The 20,409-nt window shown below is 36.9% G+C and overlaps 1 protein-coding gene across 1 annotated transcript; it reads left to right on the top strand.

The window, feature by feature from the left end:
* Positions 1-12,253: 12,253 nt before the first annotated feature.
* Positions 12,254-14,014, top strand: LOC131662188 (CBL-interacting serine/threonine-protein kinase 11-like). Its single transcript, XM_058931900.1, has one exon. The coding sequence runs from the start codon at positions 12,512-12,514 to the stop codon at positions 13,847-13,849; it is 1,338 nt and encodes a 445-aa protein (XP_058787883.1). The 5' UTR covers positions 12,254-12,511; the 3' UTR covers positions 13,850-14,014.
* Positions 14,015-20,409: the final 6,395 nt, after the last annotated feature.

Below are 20,409 nucleotides of genomic sequence, written 5' to 3' on the forward strand. Positions count from 1 at the left end.
TTAATTGGTGTTCTATTATATATATATGTGCCATATATGAGGTCACTTATAGGAGTGTGTCATATATGTGTCACTTATAGGTTTTTAAAAGTCATTTTATATTTTCCATAGACTCGTACGAGTTTACGAGTCGAGTCTAAGAGTCGAGTCTATGGACCCTTTACGAGTCTGAGTAGACTCGCGAGTTTGACAACCTTGGTAGTACTATTTTATGTAAACAACCTCTGGTTTACAAGTAAAAAACCTATGGTTTACCTAGTCACTATCCAATGCAACCTTTATCTTAGAACTCCATCTAAGACAAGAGAACCTCCGCTCACTCCCCAGTGATACCTAACTGTTACAACCCTGTAACATCTATTTAAACAACAATCAAAAGACACACTTCCATGACATTACCTAGTCAAGACTCTTTACTAAGAACAATAACTTATAGTTGCTTCGAAGCTTCCTCCAAGAACAATACACCTCTTGCCTACAGGCTTCAAGGTGGACACTGAAGGATAGAAAAACACTTAGAAAGGAGGGTTTGAATAAGTGTAGCTTTAAAACTTGTAAGATAAAAACAGTTTGCACAATGATTTTTATCATGGTTCGTTGTTAACTAAACTACTCCAGTCCACCCCCTTGGAGTGATTTACCTCACCTGAGGATCTAATCCACTAATCACACGAGATTACAATGGTTTTCCACTTAGACAACTTCTAAGTCTTCTAGAGTATACTGATCACAACCTGATCACTCTAGGAACAATCTGCTTAGATACCCTCTAAGACTTTCTAGAGTATACTGATCAACAACCTGATCACTCTAGTCCTTACAACATAATGTAAACAAATTCTAAGAGTTACAATGCTTCTAATAAAGCTATTATCACAACTGTGATTTTCTCTTAAGTTTAAGCTTAATCTCATTAACGTATTACAACAGCAATATAGTGAGTTTGATGAAGTTTGAGAGCTTTTGATTTGACCAGCGTTTCAGCAAGTTGGTTCAGAGTTCGTGATTCGTAACATAGCTTCTCATCAGAACTTCATATTTATAGGCGTTTGAGAAGATGACAGTTGGGAGCATTTAATGCTTTGCGTATTCCGTACAGCATTGCATTTAATGTTTCACTCTTTTTTCAACTACCTCGAGCCTTGTTTTCGTTGTGTCTACTGACGTTGCCTTTAATAGCTTTCAACGTTCCTTTTGTCAGTCAGCGTAGCCTGCTAGCTAGTACTTGCTTTTGATCTGATGTTTGTGTGAACAACGTTTGAATATCATCAGATTCAAACAGCTTGGTGCAGAGCATCTTCTTGTCTTCTGACCTTGAAGTGCTTCTGAGCGTGATACCATGAGAACTTCAGTGCTTCTGCTTCTGATCTCAAGTCCTTCTGATGCTTCCATAGACCATGTTCTGATTCTGCTTGACCATCTTCTGATGTCTTGCCAGACCATGTTCTGATGTTGCATGCTGAACCTTCTGAGTCAGTGCTTCTTGTGCTGATTTTGTGCATACTCTTTATATAATTCCTGAAATAGAAATTGCATAGTATTAGAGTACCACATTATCTCATACAAAATTCATATACATTGTTATCATCAAAACTAAGAATATTGATCAGAACAAATCTTGTTTTAACAATCTTCCCCTTTTTGATGATGACAAAAACATACATAAATGATATGAATTTGCGATCAGAATATCAGAAGGCTAAAGACAACTACACAGCTATAGCATAAGCATATAAACATAGTGTGTGAATATGTCTCCCCCTGAGATTAACAATCTCCCCCTGAGATAAATAATCTCCCCCTGGTATGAATAGTGGAAGAAATTTATAAATAAAGGACTTCCCTGAGTATTTTCCATTTCAATTGAGAGGATCACATATGCTTAGATCTTCAGAACATTCATAGCTTCTGATTCTTGCTTCCATAGGACAGCTTCAGAGCTTGAATTTCTTCTTGAATCATTGCATGCTAGATTGTATCATAACATTGTTGAATGTACCAGAGCATCATCAGAGCATCTCTACATCCTGAAATGTTACAGAACAAACTAAATGACAACAGACAGAGCATGAATGAATCAGAACATAAAATATGTATCAGAACATATAATATGTATCAGAGCAAAAACAATAATGTTTCAGAGCATATTTAGAACTAAAACATGCATCAGAACATATAAGGAATAAGAATGTGTTAGAGCATATTCTATCATCAGAATATCAGAACATTCTTCCTTCTTGCTTCTGATCTTGAAGCTTTATAGCACTCAGCTTGCTTCAATTTACATGAGCTTGATTCCATACAGAATTGCTTTTCTTCATGTCTTTGCTTCTCATGTTGAGCTATTAAGAAGATCTTCACTTCCTGCAAAACACTCAAAGACACAGAAACTTGTAATTTCTTGTTAGAAATGTGGAGACTTTCTCCCAGCAACTGATAATATAAATCAGATCATTTATCACATTTTCTCCCCCTTTTTGTCATAACATCAAAAAACATAAAAGATTCAGATGAAAAACGAAACAAAATGAGAGAAAAGAAGATCACTTTCATTGATTGCAAAAGGAGAATTGTCAGAAGTACAAGAAAGATGCATAGAAGACAGATGCAAGAAACTACTAAGACACAAAGACTAAGACGACCCTAGCTTAGACATAATCTTGGCTATCATGTCATGAATCCCAGCATTGCTCTCAGTCTGCCTCTCCATGAAAGTGCGGAACTCAGCATTGGTAGTATCTTGCGCGTCCATGCGAGAAGATAACTCAGCTTGGTTCTTCTGAATAACCTCTAGAGTCTTCACCAGAAGAGAGGGTTCACCAGAAGAAGCTTCACAACTTCTGTTCAGAGGGACAACATTCTGAACTGCAGCTTCCATAGTCAGATCAACACCTTGATGTTCCTCAACAAGAATAGTCCCAGCAGGATGATCTTCAGCATCAGCTTCTTCCATAGAAGCATCTCCTTCATATTCTGCAGCAGGAAGATCAGAATCTCCATTCTCAAGAGCTTGAAGAATGGCATCAAGATTCCTTGGAGCAGAAGGACCTTCAACTTCTGGAGGGTCAACAACTTCTGGAATGACCAAATTGGGGTCTTCCTCAGAAGGATTTTCCCTCAGAAAGTCGAACAAGGACTTGAAGTCTCCAGTCAGAACTGGATACTTAGGTCTCCATACCACAATATCTCTGCAAGGATTAGCTTCCATATCCGCAGCAATTCGTGCTTCTACAAGTTCATCAGTGAATTCCTTCTCTTCAAAGATATATCTCCCTCCAAGACGACTGAACCAAAAGTATTCATAGGGTCTCAGAATTCCACAAGGTCGTGGATCGAGTTCTACACAAATTTCCTGAAGTTCTTCAAAATAAGCATCTGCTTTTCTTCGGAAGATTCTCCAGAATTTTCGCATAGCAACATCATTTAATCCAGCATGTTCAACTATTCTGAGAGTATCAAAAACTCTTCTGATGTTCCTCTTTACCATTTCATAGATTACACCAATAGGGTATGCTCGGCGGGATTTTATTTTGGTTATGGGGGAATCTGGGTTTGGGACAAAATAGGGTTGAGGCTCTCTATCCAAACGAAAAGATGATTCTGCTTCATTCTCAGAATCTAACACTACCATCTCAGCTTCAGGACGAGGCTTGGGTGTGTAATTGCAGTCACGGAGCAATTGCTCATGTGATGCAGAATCTGGAATATCTGATACAGCAAAATTATTTTGAGAGGTGGAAGGAATGGGTTCATAGTTTGCATGAGGTGGAGGTTGAGAAATGGATATATTTGTATGAGGTGGAAAGAGAGTTTGAAGGGGTGGTATATCAAGGACAGGGTTTTCAAGGGCCTGGTCAGAAGCAAGGTTGGTTGAGGGTGGAGATGAAGGAATGGGAGCATTTGTGATGGGTGAAAGAGGAGGAGTAAGAGTTTTGGTTACAGGAGAAGAAGGAGGTGTGAGAACATAGATGTTTATGGGTGATTTTGATGGGGCTTTTTCTGGTTGATTTACTGGTTTAGGGGTTTGAGCAACAGCTATTGGTGCAACTTCTGAACGTAAAGCAGGAACATAATCAGGTTCAGAGAGATGTATACCTTTGGACACCTTCTGAACAGTTTCAAACACAGCCTCCAGCTTCCTCTGCTTCTTACTTTTCTGCTCTTCCACAATCTTTGCCTTTCCAAGAGAAATTTCTCTTCTTCTGGCAGATTCCAGTCTCTCCTTCTCATTATCAGCAACCTTCTGACCTTCAACTACTTGAGTTGTTGGTCCTTGAATAGTTCCTTCTGGCTGATTCACAGCTTCTTGAGCTTCTTCTTCTGCATCCGAATCATTAATGATTAATTTTCTTTTTCTTGTCTCCTTCTTTTCAACAGCCTTTTCACTTTCCACATATTTATTTTTCATATTTCTCTTCTTCTTCTTTTTCTTCTTAGCAGTCTCTTTTTCAACTACAACTTTCTGAACTTCTTCAGCAACAATTTCTTCTTGAGCAGCTTTCTTAACAACTTCAGTAGCAGCAGCTACACTCTGGACTACCTTCTCCTTGTTATCAGAAGGATGATCAAATTTTCTTTTTGTCCTTCTTTCCTTCTTGACAACCGCTTCAGGGGCAGCTTCTGAAACATCTTCTGAAGTAGCAGGCCTGGAAGTGGAAACTTTCTTGCGACCACCCTTAGCAGGAGCAACTTTGCCTTCTTCTTCTTTGAGTGAGTTCAGATAGATAGTTCTGACTTCTGGCAGCTCACTTCTGAAGAAAGACTCAAAGTCAGCAAGAACAGGATCTCTTCTGCTTCTTGCTCTAGGAAGAGGTTGAGGGGTTTGAACAACAACATCAATAACACTCATCTTTCTCAAAGTGAGAGCATTCAAGCAACTTCCAGTATCAACAACAAGATCTTTGATTGTCCCTTGAGCTTCCAGGTCCTCAACAATCTTGGAATGAACCAGAAGATTTGTAATAATTCTTCCAAAAGGAATAATAGTACACTTCTTCTTTCTGAAAGCATTTCTGGAATCCCTCACAGCATTCCACATGTGGTTGAAGATTATGTAGATAACATCAACCTTCTTCTGAGTGGCAATGCAATACAGAATGTATTTCTGCTCATTGTTGACAAAATCTGCAGAATGGGTTGCTTTCCTGTGATAAAAACACCCCAGAAGAATCTTGGTCCAGATTTTGTAGAGATCCTTCATGCCCTTGACACGATTAGTTTTCTTCACATTTTTATAGAGAGTAGCCAATACTTCATCCCATTCAGCCCTTAGATCAATTTCATGAGCACCCTCAGGGTTTCTTAGATCAAACATCATTCTCAGGATGTTTTCAGTAACAACTACAAACTTCCCATGGACAAAGGACAGACTAGATTTAGGAGCAGCAACAGCATGCACCCAAAATTCCTTTACAAGATATGGGTAAACCGGTCCACAGATCTCAGCAAATAAAGAGGTCCATCCTTGAAAGATGATATCTTCTTTAAGATGATACCCATGTTCTTCAAAACTGTCAAAGTCTACCATAAGTTCACAGATAACTTCTAACTCCTTTTTGGGAATAGAGCAGGAGATAACTGGAACAAGTTCCTGATCTTCTTCTTGAAGATGGAGAGGAGCAGATGAACCAGCATTGAGAGAAGATGAGGCAGCCATTGAAACAGTACTGAGATTGCAAGAACAAATTCTGGGTTTGCGCTTAGGGTTAGAGAAAAGGGCAAAGAGGTTACAAAAATGCATGCACAAGGAGAGAGAGAATGAGAGCGAAAAAGATAAACGTTATGATTTGAAATGTATTTATAGAGACGGATTTGAAAAAGAATGCAATAAAATTATGAGAATGAACAGTTACAGAATCAAATGAAATCAACTGCATTAAATGATGAGTGACGTTAGGTGAGAGAACGTGGTAATTGAAATGATTTACACAGTTACCTAGGGCGGCATCCCATCAGATTCACTCACGCTTTTACCATTCGTGCAGACACGTGTTCACAATCAGAAACACATGATGACAGCTGTGTTGTATTGCATTTGCTTCTGATGATGAATAGAGCTTTTCATCTTCTGATTCTGGTCACTGATTTTGACTGCCATTCTTTAGAAATGATCTAGTTCTGATAGGATCATCTTTCTTTCCAAGGATCACATCTTCTGAGTGAGCTGAGGTGAGTCTAGAAGATCTTCTGACTGTTGGCTCTTCAGAAATTCTGAGATTCTCTAAAGATGCAGCAACTTGATCTTCTGATTCTTTGCTTCTGAGATTTCCAGCTTCTGAAACTTTGCTTCTTGGTTCTACAGCTTCTGATATATCAATATCTATATCTGCAAAATTCTCAAACTGCTTTGGCTTTTCAAGACCAAGCTTATCATCAAATCTGATATTGATTGATTCTTCTACAACCAATGTTTCAGTATTGTATACTCTGTAGCCTTTAGAGCGTTCAGAATATCCAAGAAGGAAACATTTTTGCGCCTTAGAATCAAACTTACCAAGATGATCTTTAGTATTCAGAATGAAACAAACACATCCAAAAGGATGAAAATATGAAATGTTGGGCTTTTTGTTCTTCCACAATTCATAAGGAGTCTTATTTAGAATAGGTCTTATAGAGATTCTATTCTGAATATAACATATAGTGTTTATTGCTTCTGCCCATAAGTGCTTAGCCATATTGGTTTCATTGATTATGGTTCTGGCCATTTCTTGTAGAGTTCTATTCTTTCGCTCTACAACTCCATTTTTTTGTGGAGTTCTAGGGCAAGAGAAATCATGGGCAATACCATTTTCTTTGAAGAACTCCTCAAAGAATTTGTTCTCAAATTCACCACCATGATCACTTCTGACCTTTATGATTTTGCACTCCTTCTTAGATTGAATCTGAGTGCAGAATTCAAAGAACACTGAATGAGACTCATCCTTGTGTTTTAAGAACTTTACCCATGTCCAGCGGCTATAATCATCTACGATGACTAATCCATATTTCTTCCCTCTGACAGATGCTGTTTTGACTGGTCCAAACAGATCAATGTGCAGAAGTTCTAACGGCCTTGAGGAAGAGACAACATTCTTAGATTTGAATACAGGTCTGGAGAACTTGCCCTTCTGACATGCTTCACAAAGAGCATCTGATTTGCATTTCATATTTGGGAGTCCTCTGACCAGATTTAGTTTGTTAATCTGAGAAATCTTTCTCAAACTAGCATGTCCTAATCTTCTGTGCCAGACCCATTGCTCTTCAGAAACAGACATAAGGCAAGTCACCTTCTGCTTCTCAAGATCTGAAAGATCAATCTTATAAATGTTGTTCTTTCTCTTGCCTGTAAATAGGATTGAGCCATCCTTCTGACTTACAGCCTTGCAAGACTTTTGATTGAAGATTATGTCATAACCATTGTCACTTAATTGACTTATGGACAATAAGTTATGCGCTAATCCTTCTACAAGAAGTACATTAGTTATGGAAGGAGAGTTACCAATACTTATGGTTCCAGAGCCAATAATTTTGCCCTTCTGATCTCCTCCAAAATTGACTTCTCCACCAGACTTAAGCACCAGGTCTTAGAACATAGACCTTCTTCCCGTCATGTGTCGCGAGCACCCAGAGTCCAGGTACGATGACATTTTGTGCTTTGTCTTCTTTGCTGCTAAGGATATCTGCAACAGAAATTATCTTCTCCTTAGGTACCCAAAATTTCTTGGGTCCTTTCTTTTAGTTTTCCTCAAGTTCTGATTGAACTTGGGTTTAGCATTATAAGTAATAGGAGGAACAACATGATATTCTTTAGGTTTGGCAGCATGATGTTTTTTAGGTTGTGTCACTTGCTTTTTGGTGTGTGCAGTGTTAAAGCTTTTGGCATGTGAAGTGAGCCTAATATCATGTGAGTGTCCATATTTGAACTGATCATACAATGGCTTGTATGTGATTTTCAAATCATTAACAGGTTCAAATTTGTGTGAGGTATCACCCTCATAGCCAAAACCAAACCTTTTGTTTCCAGAAACACCATATATCATAGAAGCAAGATGACTCCTGCCAATACTTCTAGATAGGAACTTTCTGAAGCTCGAGTCATATTCTTTCAGAATATGATTGAGACTAGGAATGGATTTTTCTGATTCAGAAGGAGATCCAATATCTTTGGATAATTTTAAAACTTTTTCCTTCAGTTCAGAATTTTCCACTTCCAGCTTCTTAGTTTCAAATTCAAATTGCTTTTTCAGCTTTTTGTATTTGATACTAAGATGAGCCTTGAGTTCCAGAAGTTCAGTTAAACTGGAAACTAACTCTTCTCTAGATAGTTCAGAAAATACCTCTTCAAAATCTGATTCTGATGTAGATTCTGATCCATCATCCACTGTGTCCATTAGTGCAAGATTTGCTTGCTCTCCTTCAGAGTCTGATTCTGATTCTAATTCAGAATCATCCCATGTCGCCATAAGACCTTTCTTCTTATGAAACTTCTTCTTGGGATTCTCCTTCTGAAGTTTTGGACATTCATTCTTGAAGTGTCCAGGCTCATTGCACTCATAGCATATGACCTTCTTCTTGTCAGATCTTCTGCCTCCAGAAGATTCTCCTCTTTCAGGCTTCTTTGAACTTCTGAAGCTCTTGAACTTCATTTGCTTGCTCTTCCAGAGATGGTTTACCCTTCTGGAGATCATGGACAATTCATCTTCATCTTCTGATTCTGATTCTTCAGAATCTACTTCTTCAGCCTGAAAAGCGTTAGTGCATTTTTTATAATTAGATTTTAATGCAATAGACTTACCTTTCTTCTGAGGCTCATTTGCATCCAGCTCTATCTCATGGCTTCTTAAGGCACTGATTAGCTCTTCCAAAGAGACTTCATTCAGATTCTTTGCTATCTTGAATGCAGTCACCATTGGACCCCATCTTCTGGGAAAGCTTCTGATGATCTTCTTTACATGATCAGCCTTGGTGTAGCCTTTGTCCAGAACTCTTAATCCAGCAGTTAGCGTTTGAAATCTTGAAAACATCTTCTCAATATTTTCATCATCCTCCATCTTGAAGGCTTCATATTTCTGGATTAGGGCAAGAGTTTTGGTCTCCTTGACTTGAGCATTTCCTTCATGGGTCATTTTCAATGACTCATATATATCATAGGCAGTTTCCCTATTAGATATCTTCTCATACTCAACATGAGATATAGCATTCAGCAAAACAGTCCTACATTTATGATGATTTTTGAAAAGCTTCTTTTGATCATCATTCATTTCTTGTCTTGTAAGCCTTACGCCAGTAGCTTTCACTGGATGTTTGTAACCATCCATCAGAAGATCCCATAAGTCAACATCTAGACCAAGGAAGTAACTTTCAAGTTTATCTTTCAAGTATTCAAAGTTTTCACCATCAAATACTGGTGGTCTAGTATAACCATTGTTACCATTTCCATTGTATTGCTCAGCTGAGCCAGATGTAGATGTATTTGTTGGAATTTCACCAGACATCTTGTACTGAAGCGTTTTTCTCTTCCTGAATCTTTTCTAAACACGGTTAAGTGCTTGCACCTTAGAACCGGCGCTCTGATGCCAATTGAAGGATAGAAAAACACTTAGATAGGGGGTTTGAATAAGTGTAGCTTTAAAACATGTAATATAAAAACAGTTTGCACAATGATTTTTATTCTGGTTCGTTGTTAACTAAACTACTCCAGTCCACCCCCTTGGAGTGATTTACCTCACCTGAGGATTTAATCCACTAATCACACGAGATTACAATGGTTTTCCACTTAGACAACTTCTTAGTCTTCTAGAGTATACTGATCACAACCTGATCACTCTAGGAACAATCTGCTTAGATACCCTCTAAGACTTTCTAGAGTATACTGATCAACAACCTGATCACTCTAGTCCTTACAACTTAATGTAAACAAATTCTAAGAGTTACAATGCTTCTAATAAAGCTATTATCACAACTGTGATTTTCTCTTAAGTTTAAGCTTAATCTCACTAAAGTATTACAACAGCAATATAGTGAGTTTGATGAAGTTTGAGAGCTTTTGATTTGAACAGCGTTTCAGCAAGTTGGTTCAGAGTTCGTGATTCGTAACATAGCTTCTCATCAGAACTTCATATTTATAGGCGTTTGAGAAGATGACCGTTGGGAGCATTTAATGCTTTGCGTATTCCGTACAGCATTGCATTTAATGTTTCACTCTTTTGTCAACTACCTCGAGCCTTGCTTTCGCTGTGTCTACTGACGTTGCCTTTAATAGCTTTCAACGTTCCTTTTGTCAGTCAGCGTAGCCTGCCAGCTAGTACTTACTTCTGATCTGATGTTTGTGTGAACAACGTTTGAATATCATCAGAGTCAAACAGCTTGGTGCAAAGCATCTTCATGTCTTCTGACCTTGAAGTGCTTCTGAGCGTGATACCATGAGAACTTCAGTGCTTCTGCTTCTGATCTCAAGTCCTTCTGATGCTTCCATAGACCATGTTCTGATTCTGCTTGACCATCTTCTGATGTCTTGCCAGACCATGTTCTGATGTTGCATGCTGAACCTTCTGAGTTAGTGCTTCTTGCGCTGATTTTGTGCATACTCTTTATATAATTCCTGAAATGGAAATTGCATAGTATTAGAGTACCACATTATCTCATACAAAATTCATATACATTGTTATCATCAAAACTAAGAATATTGATCAGAACAAATCTTGTTCTAACAGACACTACTTCTCTTGCTTCACAGCTTCGAGAATCAAATGGTGATCTTCCCACAGCCCGGGAGATTCATCTAGACAAGCCTTAGACTTCTACATCTTGAGCCGTATCAAACTAGGTTACAAACCCTTCTTTTTATATCTAATTTCCAACTGGATTTGGACCTTCAGTTACAGCTAATTTGCTGTTACAAAACAACAGTAACTTCTCCTTATTTAGAAACTATATAAAGCTGTATATTCTTCAAATATTTTGATTTATTCTTCTGACCTTTTAAACATATAACTCCTTATATGATTGCATCATATCTCTAAATATATCTGTGATTGTTAAATTATAACAGATTTAACTTATCCACTTCAGTTCAGGCACGATATCGTATGCTGTTATATATGATATCTCATACGACATTTCATTCCAGATATTGAGACATCTCAACACAACATGTCTTAACATGAGATAGGACTTCTTGCTCAATCTATTCTTGTCAACAAGTTAATTCAACCTATCAACTAAACCTGCTTTATTTGTTTTACTAAAATTAATGTCAATCATAAAACTAGAGAACTTACAAGTTTAGGGGTAAAGAACCAACTCTACACTTGTAGCCTCGGCAATCCAGAATTGGGGAACATTTAATCCAACAATCAAGCTCTTGTGAAAATTTACTTTTAATCCGGACATTGCTTCGAAGAGGAGCACAATTGCTTTAATACTGCGAAAATTAGTCCAACTTTTCTCACAAATGATCATGGTGTCGTCTGCATTATTGCAGATACATAAATCGACACTTGCCTCTCTCAAATTTGAATCCAGCAATTTTCCCGAATCCACCGCTTTCTTCATCAACATATTAAATCATTCCATTACAATTAATAAAAGGAATGGATAAAGAGGGTCTACTTAACATAAACATCGATTCATCTTAAATTTCTTAGTCGGGCTTCCGTTTAAAAACACAAAAATTAAAGATGATTTTAAACATTCTAAAATCCAATTTCTCCATTGAAATCCCATTTTTTTTTCTATCACAAACAAAAGAAAACTCTAATCTACTAAATTTTTTTTTTTCGAAATTCACTTTAAAAAAAAAGATAACTTTCCTTTTCTTCTGCCTAGCCTCATCAACTATTTTATTAGCAACCAGCACCCATCTAAGATTTGCCTAAATTATTCATATCTTTTAACTCATTCAAATATTTTTAAATGAGTGTAAAATTAGTAGTTGACAATGTTGCTTATAATAAAAGAAGTAGTTGACAATGTTGTATACTTTGATGAAACCTCTTCGTCATCTAGGTCATTATCATTCCTCGCAATTTCAAACACACAAGTCTAAACAAAACAAAACAAAAAATAGTACAATCTTAATTTATGCCATTCTTTCACAAAGGAACCTTCCTTCCATTCAACCAAATATAACCACAAAATCCAAATTAATAAAGCATACCATATACCCTTTTCAAATTTTCTTCACAAGGCATATACACGTGGCCAAATCTATGAACTTGACCAATTTTCACGACCTACACGTGTGTCCCACACCACCTCCCATTCCTCTCCTTCTCTCTCCATCACTCCGAACCTGCCGCAACCTAACCAGAAAAAGAAAAGAAAAAAAAAAACTCAAAAAACTCTCTTTTTTTTCTCTACCCAAAAACAAAAATCTATCCATATCAAACCCATAACAAAATAAAAACAGAATTTTGCGAGCTACCCGTTTCATCTCAAACCTTATATTCACCAATTCCAGCTTCAATTTTCATTTTCCATTTGCTTCATTTTCGTTGCCATTATTAGGGTTCGGTCTCTGGTAACCATAACAATGCCGGAGATCGAACACGCGCCGGAAGTTACCGCCCTTTTTGGAAAATACGAATTGGGAAGAGTCGTGGGTTGCGGCGCGTTCGCCAAAGTTCACTACGCGCGCAATATTCAAACGGGACATGGCGTAGCCGTCAAGATAATCAACAAGAAGAAACTCTCCGGTACCGGTCTCACCGGAAACGTGAAACGCGAAATCACCATCATGAGTCGTCTTCATCACCCTCACATTGTTCGTCTCCACGAAGTTTTAGCGACGAAAACGAAAATCTACTTCATCATGGATTTCGTTCGCGGTGGCGAGCTTTTCGCGAAGATCTCAAAGGGGAGATTCAGTGAGGATCTCAGCCGTCGGTATTTTCATCAGTTAATCTCCGCCGTTGGATATTGTCACTCGCGTGGAGTTTTTCATCGTGATCTTAAACCGGAGAATCTATTATTAGACGAGAATGGGAAATTAAAGGTTTCGGATTTCGGGTTAAGTGCGGTTACGGATCAGATCCGACCCGATGGGTTGCTTCATACGCTTTGTGGGACCCCTGCTTACGTGGCACCGGAGATTCTCGCTAAGCGAGGATACGATGGAGCTAAGGTTGATGTTTGGTCGTGTGGGGTTGTTTTGTTTGTTCTTGCTGCTGGGTATCTTCCGTTTAACGATCAGAATTTAATGGTTATGTATCGGAAAATCTATAAAGGTGAATTCCGGTGTCCGCGGTGGATGTCGCCGGATCTGCGGCGGTTTTTGTCGAAGTTGCTTGATACGAACCCGGAAACCCGGATCACCGTGGAGGAAATGACCCGGGATCCGTGGTTTAGAAAAGGGTATAAGGAGATAAGGTTTCATGAGGAAGATTATGGGTCTGATCACGGGCATGGAGTTGGAATCGGGTGTAAGGGTGATGGGTCGGAGGTGATGAATTTGAACGCTTTTGATATCATATCGCTTTCTTCGGGTTTGGATTTATCCGGGTTGTTTGGGGAGTTTGATGGGGCGGAGAGGTTTGTTTTAAGGGAGTCGCCGGAGAGGATAATTGAGGTGGTGGAGGAAGTTGGAGCGGCGGAGGGAATGGGGGTGAGGTGGAAGAAGGAATGTGGGGTTGAGTTGGAAGGGTTGAATGGTAATTTCGGAATTGAGATTGAGGTTTACCGGTTGACGGCGGAGGTGGCGATGGTTGAGGTGAGGAGGAGAGGAAGTGATGCGGCGGCGTTTAATGAATTGTGGGATGTTAAGCTTAAGCCTCAGTTGGTATCAGGTGGTGCAACGACGTCGTATCAGCATGAATGTGAACCTGAATCACAACCTGAATCACAAACTGAATCACCGATTGCCAGTGACTGACATTATATTGTATTTTTTGATTTGATTAATGTTTTGGTTGTGTACATTATTAAATATCACATATAAATATTTAAGGTTTTTGTTTTTTTGTTTTGGTCCATAATGAAGGTGTATCAGTATAGTTAAGCTGTGTATATTTTTAACATGGATTTGTTATTTCTATCACACTTTTTTTCTTTCTTTCTTTCTATTTTTCTTTAAGAATATTCTCCTTCCTATAAGATTTCATTTTATCTATATTTCCCCTCTTCTAGTTATTAGATGACAATTATATCCATATTCCATGAATACTTGTTGCAGCTTCAAAGGTAAGCAAATCAAGGAACATTAACATGAGCTCCAACATCTTCAACATATGCATGAACACATTCGAGAAACAAATGAATTCAATCCTTGAAGCATGTTCCACAATTTCTCCAATAAAGTGTATTATCATCATATTCAATTATTTTTTTGTTATTTCAAGTAAGATTTATTAATTAAAACAACTAAAAATTGATCTCCTATCACTAGAGAACAAACCTCATATGTACATGGTGAATTTTTTATTAATTCCCAAATTTGCCAACACCATATAGTAGCACATCATAACCAAATAATTCAGTAATGTTACAACAAACAACAAAAGTACTACGAATGAAAAACGAAAGTGAGCCTATTCCAAATGGAAGTGTTGTATTAGTGCCAAAACAAACATAAAAACAAAGCTTGAATATAAAATGGTAACTTAATGAATAATGAGACACAAAAAGTACATACAACAACGTGTGGTGATATTTCTAATTTCAGACACCTATATATATTTTTTATTTAAACATTCTTCACTTATTATTACGGTTACGGTTATTTAAAACAATGGTTATCCTATACATTTTATGAGTTTAATTCTCAACGTCTGCTAATTTGTGATTTATTTAGAATTTTAGTTGTGTCTTTCATTTTAATTTTAAAAGCGAAAGTGATATCCTTATGGTTATTTTATTTAATCTAACCGTTGTGATATATTTTTTAATTATTTAAAATTTTTAATTACTAAAACATGGTGCTTTTTAATAAATTTTCATTAAGTTATCCATATATTACTAGGGTTATTTTAAACAATCATAGTGGAATGACTTATTAAAGAAACAAAGCTAGTTAGATTGTCTCTTCAGTTGCATATTTTTATTTCCATTACAAAACAACCAAGGCCGTCTCAATTTTTTAGAGATCCTGTGTAGATTAGTTATGTTTCAACCATGACAAAACAATTAGAGGCCTATTTACCTCCATTTTAATAGTGGCAAAGATTTATAAGGCCCTATTTAGTTAGGATTTAATCGTAAAAAATTTGAGGCCCTGTGCGGTAGCCTGTCTTGCACGCCCTCAAAGACGGCCCTGGAAACAACGTCTTTCTAATTCCGACAAAAGAACGTCATTTTTAACCCTTACCAAGCAACGCCATTTTCAACCTCCAATGGAAGAACACCATTTTCAACCTACTTCTTTGCTTTCATACCGTCGAGGAGGAAGCTGACACGGTGTTCTTCGTTCTTGACTAGCCTTGAGTTTAACTGTCGAGGAGTAAGAAAAATAATCTAACAATGAACATAAAACTAAACCAAAAATGAACACAATCCAATCATCGGAACCTTGAAACTTAGACTATGTCCTAGGATCAATCTAGTCGGTCCTGCGAGCAACCAAATATCTGTTATTTTGGAGGACTAACGCTTGTTTACGAAATTCCACTGTAAACAATACCATAGAAACATAGGGTTTCAAATCCATGACATTTCGCTTTATATCACAACAATTGTTTACTTTAACCATTGTGACATATAACGCGCTACCTAGTGTTGGGTGTGAGTATCAAAGTAGAAAATAGTCTAGAGAGGGGTGAATAGACTTTTTAAAAACAAATCATTCGATTCTTCAAATAAGAATAACCAGAAGTTTTTCAGAGTTTGCGCACGGAAGTTTGTAGAGCGAAAATGTGAAATTACACTCAATTGACAGTTATTAGGAAGCAACCCAAATCACTTTACAAATATCATAATTCATAATGTCTAGATGAGGAAACACAACGTATGCAATTGAATCAATGGAATAAGTCACGAGATGTGGTGACACAATTTATCAATAAGTCAAATTCTAAAAGCATGATGTTTCTCAGATTTTAATCACCACTAAAGACCTTAATAAGTTTTCAAATTCCAACAAAACCTAAGCTTATCAAATAAATTGCTATTACCAAAATATAACCTAAGCATGCATGTTCTACGAAATTCAAATTCAAGAGTAAGAGATAGAGAGAGATGACACAGTGATTTATAGTGCTTCGACTCTTTCATCCTCGCGTGAGTCTACATGCGCTTTTGAAAGTACCTGCATAATTATATATGTTTTACAAATATTCAAAGAGTTTATGCAATCACTTATCCAAAATAATGTTGAAGACAATATAACTTCGACGTATTGATAATAAATTAAGCAAGTTTAAAATAACATATATACATATATATACTTCTCTCTGTCATAAATTTAATGCCACATAATCGACATATCTGGTGAGCAATGTATGATCACAAGCCCTTACAGGAAACCATCCATCAATATGTACAAATAGCTCTGAATCAACCAAAACAGTCACCTCTATATCAGTTAGAGCAGTCACATCCGTAGTAACCAGAGTAGTCACCTCCATCGTATCAGTTGGAGCCTCCATCCAAATATGATATGTAACTTCTATCTCAACCACCACATGTTGGTCATCCTGATCATCCACCTTCTAAGCTACTGTCTTAACATCGTCAACAATCGCAACATCCGATTTAGCAACAATATCAGCGCCCCGTCAAACTCTACCTCTTCTACACTAAAGAATACGAGGTGTGCGTGACTGCTCTCTAAGCTATATCTGTCAAGAACCAATTGTGTCGTCTCACTCTAGTCCTCACTAAAAAAATAAAGAAATACAAACTATCAAACTGTTTAAAAACTTTGGATATCAAGATAAATTTTCTGAATTTTTTTGAAAAAATATGATTACGATCTCAACCTTTTCTTCTATTGGAATTTTTGAAATATTTGATAAGTATGTACGAGTTTTTACCAAACTTTTCAAAATCATTGATAAAAAGGCATGTGGTTTAACCGGATTTTTCAAAGAATCTGATAAAAAAGGCTTGAAAAATATAGTAAAATGATGTTTTAGCGAAAAATGTGGTATAAAATATAAATTAGCGATAAAAACTCAACTTATTTGTAAAATCCTATAGATAGCTTAAAATGTTCGATAAATCATGCAATTTTTAAAAAAATTAAGAATATGACACCCACACATATTGTGTGAATTGACTATATTATCCTTCACAACTTTAAAACCATATATTATTCTAAATTCACGCAAAACTTACGTATTTCACAAAATTTTCTTAACGATATCGGGCATCTTGAAGTTCATACCGGCAATTTTATGAAAAATATGAATTTTTTTTAATTTTTATGCTTTTTTACCGACATTGTTAAAATACCCGATAAAAAATCATAATTTTCATGAATTTTTATCGAAATTTTTTGATGTTTCTGGTAAAAACGCATGTATTTGTACCGTGAATTTTAAAAATGTCGATATACATATGAGTTTTTACTGTGGATTTTAACATTGTTGGTATTTACTCATGCACTTATACCAGAAATTTTAAAAATGCTGAAAACTTAAATTTTTGGGATCACATAGTATTTCTTAAAAATATCGGTATTGTTTACGGATCTTTTAAAAAAATGGTATAATTTAATACTAACAATTTTAAAATAAACTATCGAAATTTTAAAATGTTACCAAAAACTTTAAATTAACTGCCAAAACGTTAGTAGTGGTGTTCATTGGTTTAGGTAAATCCGAATCAAATCAGAATCCGAACCAAACCATAGTGTTTGGGTTGGACATTTTTCCAGTTCGGTCAAGAACCGAACCAAATCAATGAAATCTAATGAAAATTAGTTCGGGCATTGGATTTTCAATTTTCTACCCGCTAACCCAACCCAAACCAACCATAATTAATTATCATAAAAATTTCTATCAAGCATTCAACTTCAAAAGAAAAAAAAAGGTGAAATGTCGTATGTGGACAAGTTATGCTTTTTTAATTTGTAATTAGAAAATTGTTAGTGTAATGTGATAAATGAGCATAGAGCTATGGAACAAATTCATTATCATACTAACTCAAGTGACTAGTAAAATATATTCAAAAGCATTTATGTTAGAAATTTTTTTGTTAGATATTTTTGTATCTATTAGCGAAAAATTGCTAGTCTAATATTAACAATTGAACATTATTAATAGCTTATTTTTTATATTATTATGGAAAATTAATTTCTCTAAAGAAATTATTTTTTTCAAATATTTTTGCATTTTTTGTCTACCTGATCAATTATCAATCCAACTCAAACCAACATGTTGTTTATCGATTCGGTTCGATTTGGGCTTTATCGCAAAAATTTGCAAATCCAATCCAAACCAATCTATTTTACTTTAATCGGTTTGGATATCAGATTCTCTCAAAATCGAAACAAACCGGCCCGCGAATACCCTTAAACGTTAGTTCCCACATTTTTTAATTCAATTTTGTAGAGCGGCAGTTCTAAAATTAATAAAATATATGTGGAGGTGAAAGGTATAAAATTTGGATTTTTCTTTACCCACCTCCCTATGGGGTCACCCCCAGCAAAATTCTCCATTTGCCCCTGCTTCGGAGATGCATCCCTGAAGTATTTTTTTTCCAGATTTTTTTAGACTTCGGAAATGCATTTCCGAAAACACCAAAAAATTGGTGTTTTCGGAGATGCATTTCCGAAATGCATGAAAAATCAAAAAATACGTTGTTTTTTACAATCAGGTAATATTTCGGAAGTTCATTTCCAAAAATAAATCTGCATATACAATTTTCCCTCCTTCACTATTTCATCATTTTTCTCCAAAACTCCTCCAAACCCTCTCCAAAACTCAATCAATCTCAATCCATTTTCCGTCTCCAAATCAAGTTTCAAACCGTTGATCACATTAAAGGGAACATAGAGAGCTACGATTTGAGGTAAACATCTCTCATTTCATCCCCTATTTCACTACATTGATTGAAGAAATTTCTGCTGAAAACTGCGATGGTTCGGAAGTACATTTCCGAAATAAGTTACCTAACGAATTTCGGAAATGTACTTCCCGAAGTTGTCAACGTTAATAACGATTCGATTATCGACGTTAAATCTATGCTCAATGCGGGTGATGTACGACAACAATTTACAAATGATCGGAGCTTCGGTAGTCGTGAACAATTGCTTGATTGGGTTCGTAACGAAGCTAGTAAACTTGGATTTGGAATTGTTATTTTAAGGTCCGACAATGGAAATAGTAGACGGAAAGCTTTTGTCGTTTTGAATTGCGAGCGGGGTGGGAGTTATGTACAAACAAACCGGGTGTTAAAACACGAAGACACGGGATCGAGAAAGTGTGGGTGTCCGTTTAAGTTGCGCGCGACTCGGAGGGTTGATGATTTGTGGCGTTTAACCGTCATTTGTGGAATTCACAATCATGCCTTGGATGCCAAGTTACACGGGAATCCAATGGCGTGTCGTTTGTCCCGCGAAGAGAAGAATGTGATTTCGGATTTAACGATAGTCAAAGTGGCGCCTCGCAACATACTTTCCGATTTGAAGCGTAAAAAACCGGATAACGTTTCAAATATCAAGCAAGTTTACAATGAACGACACAATCTTAAAGTCTTGAAAATGGGCCCTCGGTCGGAAATGCAACAACTTTTAAAACTATTAGGCGATAACCAATACGTGTCAAGCTTCCGAACATCCGAGGACAAAGTTACGGTGCGTGACATTTTTTGGACTCATTCCGAAAGTATCAAATTGTTCAACACATTTCCAACCGTTCTTGTGATGGATTCGACGTACAAGACCAACAAGTATAGGCTTCCTCTTCTAGAGATTGTCGGTGTGACCTCGACGGACAAGACATATTCGGTCGGGTTTACTTTTTTGGAGTGTGAAAAAGAAGATAACTTTACATGGGCTTTGGGAATATGCAAGTCTTTGTTGGTTGATCAAAAGGTTATGCCAAATGTTATTGTTACCGACCGGGACGATGCTTTGATGAATGCGGTCGATACCGTCTTCCCGACATCGACCGCATTACTTTGCCGGTATCACATAACTTGCAATGTGAGAAGTAAGCTCAAACCCGCGGTTGGGACAAAAGATAGGCCGGATGAAAACGGTAAAGTTATCAAAGCCGGTGTTGTGGTGGATAGGATTATGGCCGCATGGAGGGAGATTTTAGATGCACACTCCAAAGAGGTGTATACCGAGAAAGTAAAGGAAAAAGTTGTTTGTGCTTGGACGGATCGAGTAAGACATCTTGGTTGCACCACGACTAACCGAGTTGAATCCGCACATGCGGTCTTGAATCCGCACCGCCGATCAAAAAATCACCCATTATCTACATTGATGAGATGCCACTTTTTATGCACAGATATATCGATAAGATAGTTGATGTTGGAGGCGACAACAAT

The sequence above is a fragment of the Vicia villosa genome, linkage group LG3, assembly GCF_029867415.1.
Source record: "Vicia villosa cultivar HV-30 ecotype Madison, WI linkage group LG3, Vvil1.0, whole genome shotgun sequence".
Lineage (NCBI taxonomy): Eukaryota > Viridiplantae > Streptophyta > Magnoliopsida > Fabales > Fabaceae > Vicia > Vicia villosa.